Source organism: Puntigrus tetrazona, chromosome 1 (genome assembly GCF_018831695.1).
Source record: "Puntigrus tetrazona isolate hp1 chromosome 1, ASM1883169v1, whole genome shotgun sequence".
In the NCBI taxonomy this organism is placed as follows: Eukaryota; Metazoa; Chordata; class Actinopteri; order Cypriniformes; family Cyprinidae; genus Puntigrus; species Puntigrus tetrazona.
In genome coordinates, this window is record NC_056699.1 from 15,062,465 (window position 1) to 15,082,859 (window position 20,395).

At 37.2% G+C, this 20,395-nt stretch overlaps 1 protein-coding gene across 1 annotated transcript; it reads right to left on the minus strand.

Moving 5' to 3' along the window:
- Positions 1-972: 972 nt before the first annotated feature.
- sh3gl2a (SH3 domain containing GRB2 like 2a, endophilin A1) lies at positions 973-16,946 on the minus strand. Its single transcript, XM_043249833.1, has 9 exons — positions 16,761-16,946; positions 8,304-8,372; positions 7,736-7,808; positions 7,507-7,650; positions 5,660-5,793; positions 5,011-5,169; positions 4,132-4,235; positions 2,788-2,906; positions 973-2,701 (listed from the first exon to the last, which is right to left on the minus strand). The coding sequence occupies exons 1-9, from the start codon at positions 16,803-16,805 to the stop codon at positions 2,505-2,507; spliced, it is 1,044 nt and encodes a 347-aa protein (XP_043105768.1). The 5' UTR covers positions 16,806-16,946; the 3' UTR covers positions 973-2,504.
- Positions 16,947-20,395: the final 3,449 nt, after the last annotated feature.

The window sequence follows — 20,395 nt, forward strand, 5'->3', positions numbered from 1 at the left end:
TGTATTTCAATGGAAAAAAATAGTTTTCGTTTATTAAACAGCTAATTTCAAGATACTAATAGTACTAATATTAGATTAGACCGCCTGCATATTCTGAGGACGTTCTGCATCACATTAACGTGAATATTTTAGGATAACAATGTGTATGGTATATTCTATGTGATAACATAAAATGTATATGTATCAACATTCAGACATGGAGTAATAATGTCTTCATCTTCATCCTGAGGTCCTGATCACCCTGTCAGGGTTTGTTGCGTGATAATGATTGATTGCGTTCTATTACATACATACACATGACCGATTTCAGACATGAAATGCAAGTAGATTTACAAATATGTACCTTCAGTCACAGTATCTGCAAGGCACACTGTTAGCCTTTGGTGTGTTTGCCGACACGCAGCGAGTCTGGGAACAAGGCAAATGTTTGCATTGTGGCTGTGTGAGAGTGAAGCTTGCTGGTCGGCTTGCGCTCACGGAGGGGTGGGGTAGAGCACAGGGTGGATATGATATGCCTCGCTGACTGTAAGTACAGTTGTAGGATGAAGTGACACATCCCTGGCGTGCCAGTGTTTGGGCGGGCCGTGTGGGGGTGGAGAGGATCGGTGGCTGAGGAGCAGTTAAAAGCGTTTGGTCAATGCTATTAATATCTTCAAGTCCCAGTGAACGGGTGCCAAAATGGCGAAACCCAAAGATAACAACATGGAAATCACCAAAGTTTGTTATTATTTGTTATATTATGGTAACTGAAACGATCTGGAGGAATAATATTTCCAGAACAACGTACTGCAATGTTATTAGTAGCAAAAATGTAAATAATCACTCCATCGGTGTAATTTGATGTGACCAATTTCAAATTTTGACGAAAACTCAATTTCGTATTTTCAGACTGTGTTGATTCAGTAGCATCACCTGCTGGTTTGTCCAACAAAACACACACACACACACACACACCACAAAGCACTTTTAAACTGTTGTTGTTGTTTTTTTATTGTAGTTGCACTATTTTTTTTTTTTTCATTCTCAGTACAAGCCTAACAATTCAGATGAGTCACTGAAAATTCATGCCGGAGTTGATATGCAGTGCTTTCTGACTAAACGCTCCCCCAGCACTTTAATAAATATCCAGTGTCTATTTTACATCTAGTGGTAAATGCTTTAACACTGATCCAAAAGTAACACATGGTACTACATGACTACACACAAATAAGAAACAAAACACAAAAACGTCTGTACAGACCTCACTGAGGATAAACAACAATTGAAAAAATATTGGAATGTCCCGCCAATACAAGATACGTTCATTTTATTTTTAAAATATAAAGGGGATCTTAGATCTGACAATAATAAATACATCAACTAAACGCACTTAAAATCTTTTAAGAATACATTATCTTATTCTGTCTGTGGAAATATTAGGCCAGATTATACATCGTTTACAGTCAGAAATGAATCCTTGCCTTAGAGCAGACATCAGGTGATGCGTGTAATTTTTGTGATGTTAAAATATTCATAGAGGTGCAATAACCGTGTGCTAAAGAGTTTAAACACTGTTGCTCTGTGGCACCTTCGAATTCAGGCCAGGACTGTCTGCGTTTTTTTAATTCATTTCTCTACATTTTTATTTGATGTGGATACTAGCACAAAAACTACACACTTCACCTTTACAAAAGGAAAAAAGATATATGAAAAATGTTTGATATGCACAGTTTCATGGGTTCAGATAACATACTCAGGCACACACACGCACACACACACACACATTTAGTGACCGGTTTAACGTCTATGGAATGTGATATGAAAGCTTTAAAATGCCCACTGGATTCATGGACCATACAGAAAGTTACGTGACGGATGAACGACACACTGTAACAACAAATAAATGATTTGCTTAACTTTCCTCGTCTCATTTTTTTCTTTGTTGCTAAATATTAAATCTATTTAAATAGTCAGCTCTACCACCACTTAAAGGCTAAAATTGATTTTTTAGGACATTAAAAGAAACGTTTCACACCATGAACAGGACGTTTTGCAAGATTTTGTTTCGCAATTATTGCAATTTCGAAGAAAGCGAAATCCTTCACACGTTTAATACTTCACATCACCTTGGTCATTCATGAATACATTATGTTGAGAACTAAAAACCGAAATACATTTTCTCATTTTATTTATATATTTTTTAAAAAAGGGTTTTGGATAAAGAGACCAATTCAAGGCTTGCTGTCGCAAATGGAAACAGGCAAAAATAAAGAACGTCTGAACATACAGGAGGAATAGCAGCAGGCAATGCAGAGGTCAGGTCAACCTCAAGAAAAATGAAAGAAATGAATGCAACGTATAGTGGTGGGATAAAATGTACGAAAGAGCACTCAAATGTTGTCGTTGCTTATTTCCTATGCGCAAATACCACAGAGCTGTTTGTGCCGTTTGTTTTGGTTATTTTCTCTTCTTGCAGAAGAAGTGGTTTGATTGGTTAGGTCAAGATTCGGGTACATGCGTAAGATTTAGTGGGGTAAAGCTACCAGGATGTCTACATAATTGACAGGAAAGAAGCCAGACTGCCCATTGACCACTCCTTCGTACCAGTTGTCATCAATCTTGCTGGTTAAGGTGATGATGTCACCTTCCTTGAAGCCTAGCTCACCCTCATTTTCTGGGTCGAAATCATAAAGCGCCCGACAGCAAGGCTGGTCCATTGGAGCTGAAATGGGACAATAAAAGATTCTTTACAGGACAGAAAAAAACTAAATCTTCCATTTAATAGATTTCATTATATTATTGGTTTACCTGGTGACCTGGAAGGGCCACTGTGTCCAATATTCCCATTGTGGTTCTCACTGAAATCCATGGAAGTGCGAGGTTTGGGGACATACTCTCTTCTCGGCTTATTAGAAGCCTCTCTTATTCTGCCAAAAACAAATTGGTCACAAAATTAACATTTAGTTGATTAAAAATCACAAAATGAAAATATAAAACATGAATAATTAATGATTTATTTAACATGTTTTGGTGGCATGAATTTTTTATATTTAAGAAACGTTCCACCTTCTGAGCAAGCATAAATGCAAAGGATGTTCTCGTAGCCGGACACCACTACAGGCAACGAACACGTTTTATCACACCGCACCGATCGACAGTTTTTGTGTTCAAGTACAGATGGAGTGCAACAGAATGGAACTGAATGGAGTCTCTAGACGTGCTGAACTATTTTAAACTTCACACAGCGTACCAAAAATTGTGACATTCTTGAGGCGATATGTGATGCAATACAGCGAGATGCACCGCAACACCCAGGTGCAGGTGGGATACAAAACTACATCCTGTGTGAAGACCCCTCCGCAGGCTTCCTCTCACAGACTGGCAAACTACAAAATGGACAGCTATGACCTACAGGCTTACAACTGAAATAAAACAAACATGTACAACTCAGCTTTTTGTCCTAATGATTTTGTCTTCCGCAAGAATTCTACATTCTTGAATCGCATACATTTGAAGGCTTTTTCTTAGCAAAGTGATTGGCTTATGTGCGATGAATTACAAATACTTTAGCACAGTGTATCATATCATGATTTCATTATTTCTAATTGATTGTGTTAAATACTTTGAAGTGTTTTATTCGAATTTGCAATTTAAGATTTTTACTAGGCTTTTTTTCGTATTTGCCCTTCAGTGTGGTTTGTGAGTCAATAGTACCATTGACTACCCTACTGTACTTAATCTTGAGACCAAGTCTGTAAATCTGCAAACACATAACTGCTTTAGGTAACCAAGCCTGTAAAACAAGCCTTTAATACAGAGAACAGTTCTCTAATTTAAAACCAGGAGATCTTGTGTTTCATTTGGAAAACAATGTCAATGTCATTCAAAATGCCACAGCAATTTACCAATTACAATTAGTCCTCATATGTACAACAAATATGTACAGTTAATTTGTGCACGTAGAAATAATTCTGTTTACAGTGTAACTATATACTGAATAAGCACGCGTAACGTACAGTGTGAGATCTACAATCTTCTTTTGCATGTTCAGAGTGCAGTGTTTTGTATTAGTCACGTCCTCGGTAGCTGGCATGGTCAAGATGCCTGTAATTGCCCAGTTTTTATGACAAGGACTTTGTCCAGGATACAGACCTGTCCTCTAACTTGCTGGACAGCTGCTGGAGGATCTCTGTGGCCTGTCTGTGGTAGTTCACCTGAGCTTGGACCAGAGCAGAAAGCTGACTCACTTGTTCAATCTGCAGAAACACAGTTAGATCATCAGCTATTACGCAAGAAAGCAAATAATGCCTTACTGATTGCATATGAAGGTCGAGACTAACAAACAATGGCTACATTTACATGCACCCCTATTACACGGTAAAGGCAGCACTGAAGTACTGCAAGCTTGTGTAAACACTGTGATGATGATTACGTTCGTATTTAGAGTAACCATGAATCACAGTCAATGTTAAGTTCTGCGGTTTTTATCTGACTATACGCTCATGCATGGGATCGAAAACATGCTGGAACAGAAGAAGCTGCACTTTATTGGCATCATGCACATTGATGTTCGGAAATGCGTGTCCATTCGTTTCCGACCATCAATAAAACACATGATGTCCGTGTTGTGTAAAGCTATAAGCATGAACTCAGTTTCCTGAGCTCCCCAGAAGCGTGGCTTCTGCAAAATGAGGGAGACGTGTACCCTAGAACTGGCGAACAGGTCCGTGTACGCAGGAATGCTTGAAGGCTGCCTATTTTAAAGCAAAAACATCACACCTTTTAGCAAGTAATCGCAATTATCATGTAAACGGGGCTAAAAACGTTTGCCCAGAATATTAACCATGTAGACATAGCCATCGTTTAAAATGAACTGATCAATGAAAACAAGTGAATCCTGACATTTCTAAAAGGAAAAGATATAATGGGAAAGACCAGGACATCGGGATAGATAAAAGTAATATGAAACGCTAAAGAAGCATGAAATGGATTGTGAAGAAGGGCAAGCACCGGACAGGTCACAGATCTTACATCACTCTCCAGAAGGTTAAACATGCTTTGTTCGGCAACGTCCTTTGAGTCATCAAACTTCTCCAAGGCCTGTTTGATCTCATCTTCTGTGACTTTTCCTTGCCTTTTCTTCTTGTAGTCAAAGTCCAACCGTCGCCCTTCCAGCTTCTTCAAGTGGTGCTGTCGTAATAGAAAAACACGTTCAGTTACTGACCTCTAGTGACACATTCGGTTATACTGATTCTATCAACAGCTGTGACAATGAAGCGGTATGATCACACACCATCACCGTTATGTAATAATCACAAGGATATTTAAATCTTACAGGCTATCTAAAAACTGTAGCCTCAAATAAAGCACACATATTTGTTGTTTATATTCACTTCACAGTTATGACTGATTTTTATGACCATTTAGGTCTCCTTTCTCTGATCTTGGAATTAACTGAGCCGTTTTTGCTGATGTGTGTAAGAAGATTTAGCCCTTTTACTCTGAAGCTGCTTTCAGAATATTTTTTTAAAAGCCCCATCCATTACCCAACAAGCTTTCTGTGTCAGCTTCATGAAACAATCCACACTTAAATCTGCCACTGAAAATGAAATAGTCAATGCCACTGCAAGTACTTCTCAGGAGTGATGATGTTTTCATTGCAATATTTTTTCTATCTCACCTGGATTTCTTTAAGGTCTTTATCATGCATATTCTGCAAGGGATCAATGAAGTTCTGCTTGACCTCCATGTCTAGAGCATCTTTAACTTCGCCTAGCTCTCGCATGGCTTCTCCAACATCGATCAGAGCCAGACCTGTAAAACACAAGCGTACAATATATCTCTCTCTATAATATAGCTGTATATTTTAAGGGCAAATCAGTTTTCAGTTTATTCGAATACTAACACAAAATCAAGTATCTATCATTAACGTCTGTTCATTTTAAGTTAAAAACGTTTAAAAACTTGTTTCAATGAAGTTGTTGTTTTAAGAAATGGCTGTGATTTGTTGGTTGCTCCATTTAGTGCTGGTCAGTTTTTAAACAAACCCTCTTTTCACTTTCTAGAATATACAGTCAAATGGTTTTCAAACATATCCAATTTCTTTTGATACAGCTGCACTGATAAACGCTGCCGGCGTGTTAATATTTGACTGCTGTTATCACAATTCTTTCCTGCTAATTTCCAACCGCATATGCTACAAACGGTTTGTCACTATGCACCAATCAGCGCATACCTTATTTACATATCCTCTAGCTTTGCATGATGGTGATTAAAAAAATAATAATAACGCAATGAGTTTTAGAATTGCAAGACCTTTTGTAATTGAATCTGATTACTTTAATCAATTAAATTCCATTTAACTGCATGCCAGCAAGCAACAGAAAGATTCAAATCGCTTTCATAAGTGCTAAGAATGTAGGCAGATTACTTTATTACAATGGGAGATGGAGAGCAAGCATCTAGCTGCTCTTTAAATGCGAGCTATAACTGATTTCTTGCATCATAGACTGCTTCATTTATTATAAATGAGGACATTCTGATTTAATCACGCTGCATTGTCCATGCGGTGCTGCCACAAAAACAGCAACTACGCTCTCAAAACGGTCCGGATTGTGGTTGTGGGTCATTGATAACCAGATTTTGCCTGCTGGCAAGATGTTAAGCACCCCTTGCCATACAGTTATTCAACCACATTCCTAAAATGGTTCAGTGAGACGTCAAACCGACACAACCATCCAACAAATGAGGCTGTATCACAATTAATAACAGGAAACAGGTTATGTAAAAAGCAGCAGTATCTGATTCTGTGAGTGAGCAAGCACATTACTTATCACAGTAGAAACCAAAGAGCGCCACTTTATCTTAGTCTAATTGCTGTTCTTCTCTCGACTCCCACTCGGACTAATCATTAGTAGTGGGAATGACAGATACATTGTACATGCAACGACAGCTACAGAAAAAGCCACAATAAGCCCACAGAGATAACTTGCCAATCCATCTTGACGAATGATAATGAACAACTTGAACACATATACTCTGACCGGCGAGAGGATAGTATCTCTGACTCATTTTGGTGCACTTTTGGGAATGAAGTTGTATACAAAAGCAAACCAAACCAGACCTTTTGACAGACCTGGTTAAGTGGTGTTGAGATAGCTTAAACATTTAAATATCAAAGGCTAATTCACCCAAAAATGATATATTTATATTTTTTTCATATTTCAAGCAATTGTAGGTGTATATTTCTTATCCTGACTCTTCCAAGCTTGATAATGCTGGTTGATAATAGGCCATTATTTTAAAGCTCCAGATATAAATAAAAATATTGGGTAATTTCTATTTTTGGGTGAGCTATTCGTTATTTCCCTTATGCTTAATGAATTCAGCTATTTGATGGATTTTTGTTCTTTATACATTAACAAAGAATGAGTTCATTTAATCTACCTTGCAAACTAAGTAACCATTGCATCAAAAGACGTTTTTTGTATATATCAAATGGCAGTTTTATAGCAAGGCTAGCATTACCAAAGCTGGATTCCTCCCCGAGTTCTCTGCCAAACTTTTGCATGGACTCTCCCAGGATGACTTCAGTCTGTATGTAGCCAGGACCTTTATCTCCACCACGGATTTTAGACATGGAGCTCATCATACTCATTTTGGCACGAGTTGCTGAATAAACAAGCAAACAAAAACATTCATTTTCATTTTTTTAAGCTATGGATATACTATTAAAGATTGTTAAATTCACATTTACCTGGATTGGGCTGTAGGTATTCCGTTGTCTTGGTCATAATGTCCATCACCGCCCTCATGGTGACGTCAACTTTCTATGTTTCGATAGAGATGAAAAGATAGAAAAAAAAATAGAAAAGAATGATTGTCATTATTTATGCCACCACTATTTTCATAACAAAACAGAATAAATCCTGAATGCAAGAAAGAATGATACATTTCATGAATAGGGCCAATGTCAAGTAATTCTTCCTCCTATCTGCATACATTCTAATCATAATTCATTCTACAAAAGGCAATTCATTAACTGTACTAACTATATTTCTACATCTTTTGTTGCCTACAGACTGTAGTAGTTGTGCATTCCTCCATTCTGTCACCCATCTATCCATCTAGCTGTTTTATCTTGAAAAGGCACATTTATAAACACACTCAATTCATTCTCACTTAATTAGGCGGCGCTAGAATTTTATGCCAATAGATGACCTAATTACACCTTCCAAAATTAGAAACTTCCAATAAACAACCAAATGCTCACCGCCATGCTTCTTGAGCGAGCATCACATCTCTCTACAGCAGCAGAGACTTACCTTTTCCATTTCCATGAAGTCTTCATCTAATTTAGTTCCCTCTGCCCCTCCGACCTTCTCGCTAACTTTCTGCAAAATAACACGGGACAGTTTTAGTTTTTAAAATGAATTCAGAATTTTGCCCTGAATAATATATTTTTGGAAAATCTTTTTCGTTTTCCTTCAGATTCCACATGGATCACATGGAAACCTCCTGCTCTGTAGGACAAACACAACATCCTGTCTGCACCACAGATTTAATCCAAACCTAATTTTAAACTTGTACACTGAAGCAGCATTAAAACAAAAATCTGAAACGGAGGTCTGAAATCTATTAATCCTATAAGGTCATTGTAGAATATCCAGTTGTATTTATTCATAAGAAACATCTTTCAATTATTTGGAGTTTGCTTATGTCAGTTATCCAACCCTTCCCCTGGACTACCCTTAAAACTACACAAGAACTCAGCATTAAATGAGACTTCTTACATTTCTGCCAGTGTCTACTAAACATAAAGAAATAGTATCATTTACAGTTCTGTACTGAGTCCATTTTCAAGTCAACTTGTTGTGTGTCCAGGTCAAGCCCAATTCAACAAAGTTTCCATCTCTGCAATAAAATATACTGTAAGGCAGAAAAGAAGAGTTCTAATGGCACAATATAGTACTTAAGGTGGTATATACCACCTCTCAGCAATATGAGCTAGTGTTAATGCAGTGTAAAACTATATTTTCTGTATGGGGCGCTTCATGTGATTAATGTAGTAAATGCTAAAAATAGCACCTCAGCCGAAATCTAAAAATGAACACATTAGTAAAACAGATTTTTTGTTATTTTTAGCATCAAATGTAACCATTATATAGCTTTATCAGTTATTTCATATTTCTATGCAGTACTTTATTGCAGAGCATTAAACGTTCAAATGTTTTTCTCTTTGAAGACTGCGTACTTCTACAAATACACCATGTTAAGGACTTGCCATGTCTGCCAAAGGTTCGTCTGGGCCACAGGCTTTGCTCAAAGTTTTAAACTTAATCAGAACACCTTCTTGCTCAAGATTGAGCTGTCACTGTGTTAAGAAGATTTAAGGGCAAAGATACTAAGACATCCTAGGAGACTGGAAGAATGTGACCGTTTTATAGCAAGGAGAACTTGAAATTGAGACTTGAATCTACGAATATTACTGCAATAAACTACACAGAATGAGAGAAATAAGAGTCAAATATGCTTAAAAAGGCATCTAAAAATCAAAGGGCCAGGAAACTGTGGGGCATGTGACTGCTTTCATTCCCTTTAACTTGACATGTAAAAAAATGAGGTAAATATGGACATCTAGATGAACAAATGAACAATTACATTAACTGGCCTACAGTGTGATGGCTCACATAAAAATGACCTCAACAATAGTATAACAAACTTAATTACATAAGTACATTAAATATTTATTGTACTACTAAAAACACATTGAAAGCAATTTGCTACAATTTCAAGAAATGAAGTTAACTTTAGTTGCAGCCAATTAACACAGATTGAATTAAACAAATAAATAATATCAGACTGATTCGGCAACAAACCTCACTTTAATACAAAAACCTCTTCAAAAAATCTTTAATTTGGTAGAATTTATGAATTACCTGTCATGATCTGGCAGTTTATAAATGAATGAACGCATTTTCAGTGGAAAGCATAGCGAGGGGTGTTTAATCTTTGTTGACCCAAGACATTTCATTAAAAAGAAATGAACATAAATCAAAATACAGATGGATGACAGCACCATACCGGTCTCATATTTAAAATGATTACTGGCCTACATTTCCCAATTCATCATTAATCCTAGTTTGGTGCTGTTCGGGGTAGAGCAACTAAAAATGCAGGTTTATTTGATACATAGCCATGTATATACACAGACATAGTTTTTAATTATTATTTGATGATTATTTACAGATTTTATTTGCAATTAGATTAATGCCACATTTCAAAAGGAGCATGCTGCACTAGCATAATGCAATGCCTTTCAGATAAACATCATACACCATGTTTAATATTTCAGCTTTACTATCATTTGGTCCACGCAGTGTAGCATGCACAAGTGTCTGGCCAATCTTTCAAGAAGCCAGGAACACTGAAAAGAGAACATATGATCATAAACCCTTGAGATACACCGACGGTCGCTTAAGCTCATTTAAAAAGAAAGGTTTTTAATCCATGATTACTCCCACATAAATTTAAAAAGGCTGGAACATTAGCTGAATGGGAAACGGTGACCTAGCAGACTATCAAAATACACGGACGCAAATACTTCCTCTTATAGCAATACATTTTTTTTATGATTTGCTTAAATGTCACTGATGTAAAATACTAAATGTTCTCTTTGAAACAATTTAGATGAATTATGGAAAAATTGCTGTTTATCTGTCTTTAGAATATGGACAAGTGTGTGTCATAATGGAAACACTGTGAGCTTAAACTGAATGGTTAAATCAAGTAAGCTTAATGGCTGAAATGTACATGTTATTCATAAACAAATATGTAATAATATAACAATCCAATGAATAATGCATACAAAGGGCAATAAAACTACTATTTAAATGGAATGAAGTGCACGTTAGCATGCTCATTGTGGCCAAAGGGCTTGATCTATGCAAGCTCACCAACCACATACATTTGTTGTGCTGTTTGAGAAAGTTTGTTGAAACTATACGGTTTCACAGTGCTTTGTTACTTTTTACAAAAAAAAAAATCTTAGAAATGCCGCTCCTTCTTATTTAAATTACAGATATACAGAATGACCAACGTATGGTACGCTCTCAAAAACCATTTGATAACCCACAACAGTAAAAAGCGTACATATCACATTATTAACATTATTTTGTGTGTTGACCTCATACACCCTAACTTTAATATATTGCAATTTAGAATAGATTCAGGTACTGCATTTTATTCAGAATCATTTCTATGCCCAGTTTTATCTGTTGCGCTGCTACAGTACAACAGATTAACCTGCGATTGATCTCACAGACACGTTCTTTAATAGAATTCGTGCAGTCTGGAAGGAAGTGGCACTGAATGGAGAGAAGGAGAGAGAAATGTGCATACACATATACAGGGATTAAATTAGAGCTTGCCAAAGGTATCGTATCAACCTTGTTACCTGAAAGGAAGTGCTGTGCTACTGACTAGGTGGATGGCAGTCACATGAAACCCAATGTGACAGCAGCACATGGAGAAGAGAAATTTCAACCCCCACCCTCCAGTCAGGCGGTCTTAAAATATTCCCCTGAGTCCGTGCCTCCTGGATTACAACTACCAAAGATTACCAATTTATAAATAGAGCAGATAGATGGACAAATGAAGGAGGTTATGGGAGGTTGTCCTCCCTTGATTCGAGAGATGGATGCACATCCCTTGGGCTGGACAGACAGTTCCAGGAACGCAGCATCTCTCTCCTATTATTATTGTGTGTGTGTGTGTGTGTGTAATTAAGGGCAGCTGAGAAAGCTCATGCATAAAGATGGCTAGAGGAGGCATGTGACGTGAATTCAGGGGAAATGGATTTTATGTGCTCTAAATGTTTAATAATAACAATTTTTATTATTTAAAAAAATATATATAAAAAAAATAAATAAATGAAATATATCGCACTAACATGAAAAAAAGTCAAGCAAGTATCAAGTGAATCATATGCTTTGAACGTCAAATTCTTTCACAGTTTTTTTAAAATACCATTCAAAGCAAAGTTCCAGAACATCAGGGGACAGCCTTTAAACAAGTTTCTGTGAGGACATGGGAGTCCTTGCTGGAATGCATATATGACTTAACGCTGAGGGAGCACTGAAAGCAGGATGACACAGCTCATTTTTGATGTGCGTCACACGGTCAGATTCATATGCATTCTAAGAGTAGCAAGAAGAGCACAGTGTGGCATCAACCCAAATATTCATAAAATACCAAGGACATGCGCCCGTGTCAATCCAGTGTCATTTTGATGCTGTGGGAAACAGTACTGTGATGCTGATGTAATTTTTAAGCCTCACTCAGCTCTTATGTAACCGCAGGATGAGCCCCTGCGCTGGCATGCGCTATCATCAGACTACAACTAAGTCATGATGGGTGGAATAGAAGAGAAATAGCAGAAAGGGAAAATGCAGGCAAGGTTGGTGGAGAATTACGGTTAGAACTTTGTATAGAAAATGCAATATACAAAGGATATTATTTACATTGAATCAGCCATCATTATTTCTTACCAAACAAGTACAGGGATTGAATTATGAGCAAAGCAATTCCACCATCTCTAACGCCTATTAAACATCCGTTCACGTTAACATCATACACAGTATGTGTGATATTTCATGCACACACACAGAGCATAATGTAATGCTTTTTAATGGCTGTTGACTTATTCACCGTATTGAAATGTCTGATTAGGAGATTCTGCATGTTTAAGTGCCTGGACAGTAACTAGCATGGAATGGGAAAAAAAAAATGAATCTGTATTTTGTTTGTCCCTAATAGAATAGGGTAGAATAGTTCAAAACACGGTTTTGGAAAACCTGAGGTAACTTGAGTAAATGAAAGAATAGATTTTTTTAACCATCATGCATTACATCTACAAAGATTTCAAAGACAAAAGCAGAGGCAAATGAGATGAGTGATGTTTTCATTTGGATGACAAATTAGTGTAGTTCTGTTCATTTACTTCATAAAACCAAAAGGCCATAAACGATCTTCTCCAACCAGACAAAAATCTGAGCATCCATTACTGGATCAAAATCTAATCATAGAGATATTTGCCACACAGACCAGTCATTGGCAAATAAATAATACAAGCACACTGTGGTGTTTGAAGAGACGTGTCCAGAGTCATGGTCTAAACGTGCACATAACACTCACTTCATTGGTACTGACAGTTCACACAGATCTATTCATTCCAAGCTATTATTTTTAAGCATGACTGTCTGGAACATGTTCTTCTCTGTTTACTCTAGAGAAAGAAAAAAAAACCCTATTCAGAATGAAAAAATTGCTTTAGATTTTACAAATCTATATCAACAGCAATGCAACCGTTCCAAAATGATATTTTTACGAGAGTAAACGAACACGCTTAACATCAAAAGCAGCAACAGGCCCAAAAATACACAGAATTATTCACATGACATACTTTTTGTTATGGTTTCTAAATGTCTCTGGAACTCTGATGGTTTCATGCTCGTGGCGCTCAAAAACACACTGCGCCGAACACATGGTGGTCAGCTCAAACTAGTTTTTCTAATGTGGTTTCATTTTTTTCAAGCTTGCATTGTTTTGTTCGTGGCTATTGAGCATAGCGGCACGGCACACAACCTACATTACCCTATTAGAAATGAATCAGAAACTATAGCTGTGTTGTATATGTAGTATAAAAATAAATCGGAGGTGTAGTTTCAGTGGTGCCTGCAGCAGTACATCTATATGATATATAATATATGCCATCTAGACTGACCTAAGAAACACTTCAGTTATTATATACTCTATTCTTTCCTATTGATTGAAACGGTGATGCCTGTCTTTTTTGTCTGTCCCTTCTTTTCAGTGAATTAGCCAAACAGTTTTCGAAAAATGGTCTGTATCGATTCCCATTCATTCAGATCACTTTTTCACTGCGTCACCTGAAGCACTTTCTCACCGAGTCCAACAAACAGAATCGATATACTGAGGAATCTGAACAGGAAGCCATGAATCTGTTTTGAAATCGGTTTCACTTCTTTTTCTATGTGAACATGCCCTATACGGCTATCTTTGACCATTTTATTGCTTTATAGTTTAAGATTTCTCACTGATTATTTGGCTCCAAGACACAAATAGCTTAATTTAATTAAATTTATTAATTCACTTAGTTAAATATATTTTAGTTAGAAAAATAAGTATTTTTAGTCCTGAACACTGCTGCCCATCATCTTTCTTAGAGAGGGTCTGATCACCAGCTACATTCACTATAGACACTAGATAACTTGATTTCACTGAAACTAATTTGTCTGTCCAACAATGGATTCTGATTTAATCCTAGATACAAGATCATCTGTTTAAAACTAGAAAGGCATTCTATCCTCAAAGTACTATTTTAGGACGCAGTATAATCTGCTTCTTCAAATTTCAGACAGCCTTCATGTCAGGGGCTGCCCAGGGACGCCAAGAAGTCCTGTGTAGACACGTGACATCTCAGACCTTTTATATGTATCGTTTTCATATCAGGGAACCTGGTGTTGGATTTTAGCATTGGTGTCTAAAGACGGGATGCAAGCCACTAAAATAATTAACCATATTTAGTACTCATGAGAGAGGAAAAAGTAAATGTAATGTATAAATTATTTAATAAAGATAGTCAACCCAAAGATTATTTCGTAACCACTGGCTTGCCAAGTATGCACTATGCAGTGCAGCTGAGAAACTGCAATAAGCAATGTCTAGAATTGGTAATAGAGAAAGCAGAATAAAACATCATCCGTGTTTATGACAGACACTGTGGTGCATAAGAAGTGCCTCGCATCAAAGAAAACAAGGGACAGAGAAGCTAAAGAAAAGGGTTCGCCTGCACATTTATTGTTTAGTATATGCATACAATAACTCACGACGATGTCAGCTTGCAAGTTCCACTTTTTAAATACACCCAATAATAAATGGAGGGAGGAGGATAATCTCCACAGTTTTGCATTACATCCTTACACTGCATGTGATAAAATGAAGCATTTTGTAGTAGACAAATGGCAATGGAACCTTATTTGCAGGCATAATAATCATCAGTTAATGAGAACTTGTATTACAAGTTCATATAATGCATGTCTGTTTTTAAACAACAAACCAACATCTCTGTGTATATGGCTGTGCTGAGCAGACAATTTCCAGGAAATCTCACTTCTCTTTTATGTAACTAGCACCAATAACAATTAGAAAAAAAGGCAGAGGAGATGTGCTAAAACAAGTGTTAATAGGCTTGAGTATTTCTGCATGATTTTGAGAGGAGCATTCCCGAATACATTCTGTATATATTAGCTACACGAACTGCTTACCTATCTCAAGGCCCAAGCAGTGTTTATTTATATTTTGATCATTTTTTTAGTAATTCCACATACTTGGGGAACAAATATCGGAAAATATTTACTATACAAGCTAATTATTCCAAAATAACACCGGCAGAACAAGATAAACCTGTCTCTAACTGAAAGAGGGTAAGTAAACGAGAAAACAAAAATCCCAGAGCAGGCACTATATTTTGTCACGACTGCAAGATTGCATGAAGGTTGTGTATAAAGTACACGGCAAGCTGTGAGATGAAGCAGTGCGTTTGAGGAACCATCTGTTCCACAGAGCAGCTCTGAGTCATGCCGCCCCTCTCCACTGCGCAGCGTGCGCTGATGATGTCAGAGCCTGACGATTGGTCCGAACGAGACAGATTATGTTGTTTAATGTCAGGCAATGAGACGTAAGCCAAGCTCAGTAAACCCACAGAATTTCACGTTCCCTTTAAAACAGGGGTTGTCACCCGTTTCCTTGTTTCTGGATTTGTTTCCCTTTTAAATCAAACAGGAACAGGTTTGAGGGATGCTGAGAGCAGTGGCTCCAACAGATGCTGCCGTTTCCAAACGATCCTTAGAACGACAAAACATACCTCCAAAATCTTTTCTGCACAAACCAACAGCGTTCAGTGCTTATTCCCGTATTCATGCGAGGTGAAGCTTCAGGCAAGGACACTAGATGGGCATAACAGACCAGGGAGGCTAGTCTGGTACCACAACATACTTAACCAGCTATTAAATCTGGTTTAACGCTGCCACGTCTTAAAAAATTAAATGCAATATTTATATATCAGTAAAATATATAAAACGTTTAACAAAACACGCATTTCTGTAAGACAGAATGCATATGGTTATGTCCAACAGGCAATTAACTGACTTGCTAAAATTCAAATATGTAGAAGCATACCATAGGAGGCTATTAAAAAACTAAAATGGAAATAAAAAAGACATGAAAATAAAAATGCATTGGAGTATTGGGGGACTAAAGCCTATGTGGTGGCTTAGAGCATCATTGAATCGAAGTGTCACAGCATCACGACTGCTTTAGAGGGCATCGAGGTCAATTTAAGGGTATGAGCTATTATGTAACAACTTTCATCAACGCATCTTCAATATTCACGTTCAAGCGCTTTCATGTCATCGGCCCTAGTGACATCTAGGGAGGGAAAAAAACACCGAGCATACATTCGTTCTAGCATCTGAATGAAATGATTGTGGATGACTAGCCTGTTGGCAGCGATGTTGTAGCATGTATATGTTTATACGGCTTATTACGTCGCGTCCGAGGCGGCACACACTGTTCAGCGTTAAGATCCGCATTACGATTCAGGACACAAGCCGCTCGGTCTGCTGTAGCACTGCAGCAAACCCCTTTCCGCGCGTGTAACGGTCAACACAGCGTTGAATTTCAATGCCATCGCGCCTTACCTGAGTGGCTTTGTGGAATTGTTTCTTCAGTCCCGCTACAGACATGATTCCGACTGGGCTAGTGCTGTTTCTGTGCTAAAGCCTGAATGTGATATGCTAAAATATAAATAAGCTGAGAGGTACAGCGGATGCGAGACGTTTAGAGATAAACCCGTGTACGCTGGGAATCACCACACGCGTAGGCTGATTATAGCAGCTGATCATGACGCGTCGGTGACATCATGCGTCAGGTACCGCCCCTTCTCAGATTACATCAAAGCTCCTCCTTCAGGGGAAACTTCAAGGTTAATTCAACGCCGACAGGTAGAAGTTATAGGCGGCTCCGTTCGAATAGAGGTCAAAGGAGAAATGCCTCAGTAAACTAATCTTACGTGTTGTTTATTTTGAACAATTAAACGGATAAATAATTCACGTTACTCTATAATTAACAAACAGCCCGGTTTCAAACACGTCCAATATATTTGTCCTATTTAACAGTTAGAATCGATTAAAATCAGCAGACATGTGAAAAACTGACTGGCTTAGTTGCCGCGAAAGTGAAACATTAGCAACGCTTAGGGCTTACAGCTACATTGAAATGAAATGTTTTCGGCCACATATAAAGCATAGACTGAATATTTTCTAGAAGCAAGGAGAAACATTTTGTGTAGCCACACTAACAAAATGATAGCTGAATTGTGGTACTTTATTTACTGAAATAAGTTTAATCGTCCCATATCCAAAAACTCGCTCCCTGTTGCTTTTTATTAGGCGAATTTGAATTATTTGAATATTGAATAGTACTTGAAGACACTTTTTTAAAATTAAAATATTAATATTAAATCAAGGATTTATTGATTTAACGCACCTTATGGAGAACCAGTTTCATGCTAAAACCTGATTGGCTTACAGAGTGACGTCATCGTCCCCCCACTCTATCGCTAGTCTTTTAAAACCTGCCTATCGTACCTTTGAAGGTGCTGCATGTAGAATGGACACCTAGTTTCATTAAAAATATTAAATTAAAAATATTACTATTCTTTATTTCCTCTTTTATTCAGTTCCATTACACCAAAGCACAAGGCAAACATAAAGGCGATGTTGCACACCTGAAAGCATATTGATGACAGCAACAGGAATGAGCACTCATGATGGTAAGTTAAATGAAATACATTGTATTTTCCACTAGCTGGTGAAGAAGTTTTTGTTAATCAAAATATAAAGTAAATCTTATATAATTTAGTTACTATTATAACTGCAGTCAGACATAAGCTAAGAACCCCACTATTTAGAACTCATCTGTTTTTGGCATTTTACATCTGTTGTCTTACACCTGTGATCCTCATTAACAAGGGTAATTCAGGAGGCCACCATTTATTACTGTGACGTGGTAGTGTGATGACCATATAAAAACCCCTGAATAGTGGTAAGCGGGAGTGCTGTCTATAGAGTGGTTCTGTGTGGACCTTAGACAGACTCGGCTGGTATTGATCAATAAAAGTCTGAATTTTTGCTATCAAAACCTAATGCTCGGAGTCTTCTTTAATCCGGGGAATCCACAACACTGGCAACCTGAGGTGCTGAAATACAAGTGGGTAAACTGAGTGTGGGTGGTTTACACAGACCACAACAAAAACAGACATTCAACACACATTATCAAAGGAGAATAGCTGAATGTAGCATTGTTGACTACTTTTTCAGAGTAGTCAAAAACGTACATACAGCACCGTTATCATTACTACAACTTCCCTTGTTATGGAGTAGTCTTATTTAAACTATGAAATAAATATCAGAGTTTCATTTTGATATTCCACAAACATACACCTTTGACCTCATTACATCAGTTCCTGTGCCTCTTCATCTGTGTTCAGCCGTCTTTCCATATATTGGCCGTTTCTTAAAAAGAAGGCTACATCCTCCATTTGTAGGCTGCATACGTCATCAAGACTGGTTTATTTCAACTGAGCATTCTTTTTGTGAGTCATAACCATAATATAATGATTTACACTCAATTAAGTTTAACAGTCAAATTTATAACTGTTAATATTCTAAAATATGAACTTCTTTATGACGTATGCAGCCTACAAATGCAACCTCCGGAGTATGCATTTTTCCATTTGAGAAACGGCCATTATGTATTTGAGTAATATTAGCCAATCTACTTTTTCTGTAAAGGTGCAGGTTCTCTACGTCAGGGTGTGGGTTTATTTATATAACATCGTCCAAATGTTTACCCAAAGAAAGAAGGCAGAACTATTATTCTCACTGTAGTGTTGCTGCCGGCGCCATGTTCTGGAGATGCTGTGTTTCGTGGTGAAAGTGCTTTGTGTTTCCAAAAGATGACACAACGAGTTGTAGTTACAACACTGCAACATCATGTGACCCCTTTAACGGTTAAAATTGGTGCTGGAGTCCAAATTCAAAATATTGTTTCTCTCATCGCCTCCTCCTCAGACTCAACCCTCATTGTCAAACTGAGGATACTCAATGGGAAAGCCTTACACTGTTAACTGAGCTGATCAATCCACATTTACATGTGACTCCGATCGCAGCTATTTTAATGGATGCCAATGCTTTTAAGTCTGCTTTAGAATCTGCAATCTCTGACCCAGTTTGTTTGCCAACTTGAAACTCGGGATGTAGAGATACTACTCTGACATGGAATGCACAATTCAAAGAAGAATAACTTGCTGTAGCATGGTTTTTTAGAGAAATAAGTGTGTGAGCATGTTTCCTAAATATCTGTAAATGCATTTTTATCCTTTAGTAGAGTCAAAATACATAAGTTACTACATAAGGAATGACCCCTGCTGTCATTTTGAGGCCACAGTTTCCAAGGTACAAAGGGAATATTATTTAGGTTCTGTATGTTCATCAAGTTAAAATGTTCAATGATGATTTTTAGGCAAACTAATGCCGTGAATTTGCCTGCTTTCCAATATGAGTGGAGTTCTATATGTCTATTTGAATTCACTATTCCTAATAAAATATTAATAAATAAATACATATTTTTATGAGATTAGAAGTTGAATGTCATATTAAAGTAGCAATATTAATTACCACATCCGCTTTTTCTCTCTTTGCGTCACACATGTAACCTGCCAAATCTCAAATGGAAACACAATTTCTTCAGCATTTGAATTGATTTATTTTTATTATCTATTGTTAAGCTGCTGGCAAGTTTACGAAGCTTGACAGTTTATTCTTTTCAATTTCAACTAATTTCTTTAAGGTCACCTTGAGTGGAGGTAAGCCTTCAGAGTTTTTGTTGTGGGTATGACAGTTGATCTGTTGACGTCTCACATGTTTGTGACCTGTTCAAATGTTTAAAATTTCCTCAATTTTAGTAAATTGAACAGAAATGTAGCAAGGACATTAAAATAATCCACTAGACACTAGGGGTGCAACAGTAATTTTTCAAAGCTATGAGAATTTGAAATATGCAAAAAAAAAAAAAAAAAATACAAATCTAAAGGACTGTTAAAAACAAGATTCTCTGATCTCAGTTCCAAGCATTATATACGGATGGGTCAATGTGATTTTAACAAGCGCTACATGTTCTTGGGCCAACATTATTCTTCAAAGCATAGACCTAACTGTATCCCTATGCCTAAACATAACCCTAACTATAATGTATCCCTAAAATCAAAGGGAAA

Excerpts from the sequence above, each read along its gene's own strand:
- sh3gl2a (XM_043249833.1), bottom strand. The coding sequence starts at position 16,805 with ATGTCTGTAGCGGGACTGAAGAAACAATTCCACAAAGCCACTCAG. Across the intron at positions 5,794-7,506 it reads CGGGGAGGAATCCAGCTTTG|GTCTGGCTCTGATCGATGTT; the intron begins GTAATGCTAGCC and ends TGTGTTTTACAG. Across the intron at positions 4,236-5,010 it reads TTAACCTTCTGGAGAGTGAT|ATTGAACAAGTGAGTCAGCT; the intron begins GTAAGATCTGTG and ends GTGTTTCTGCAG.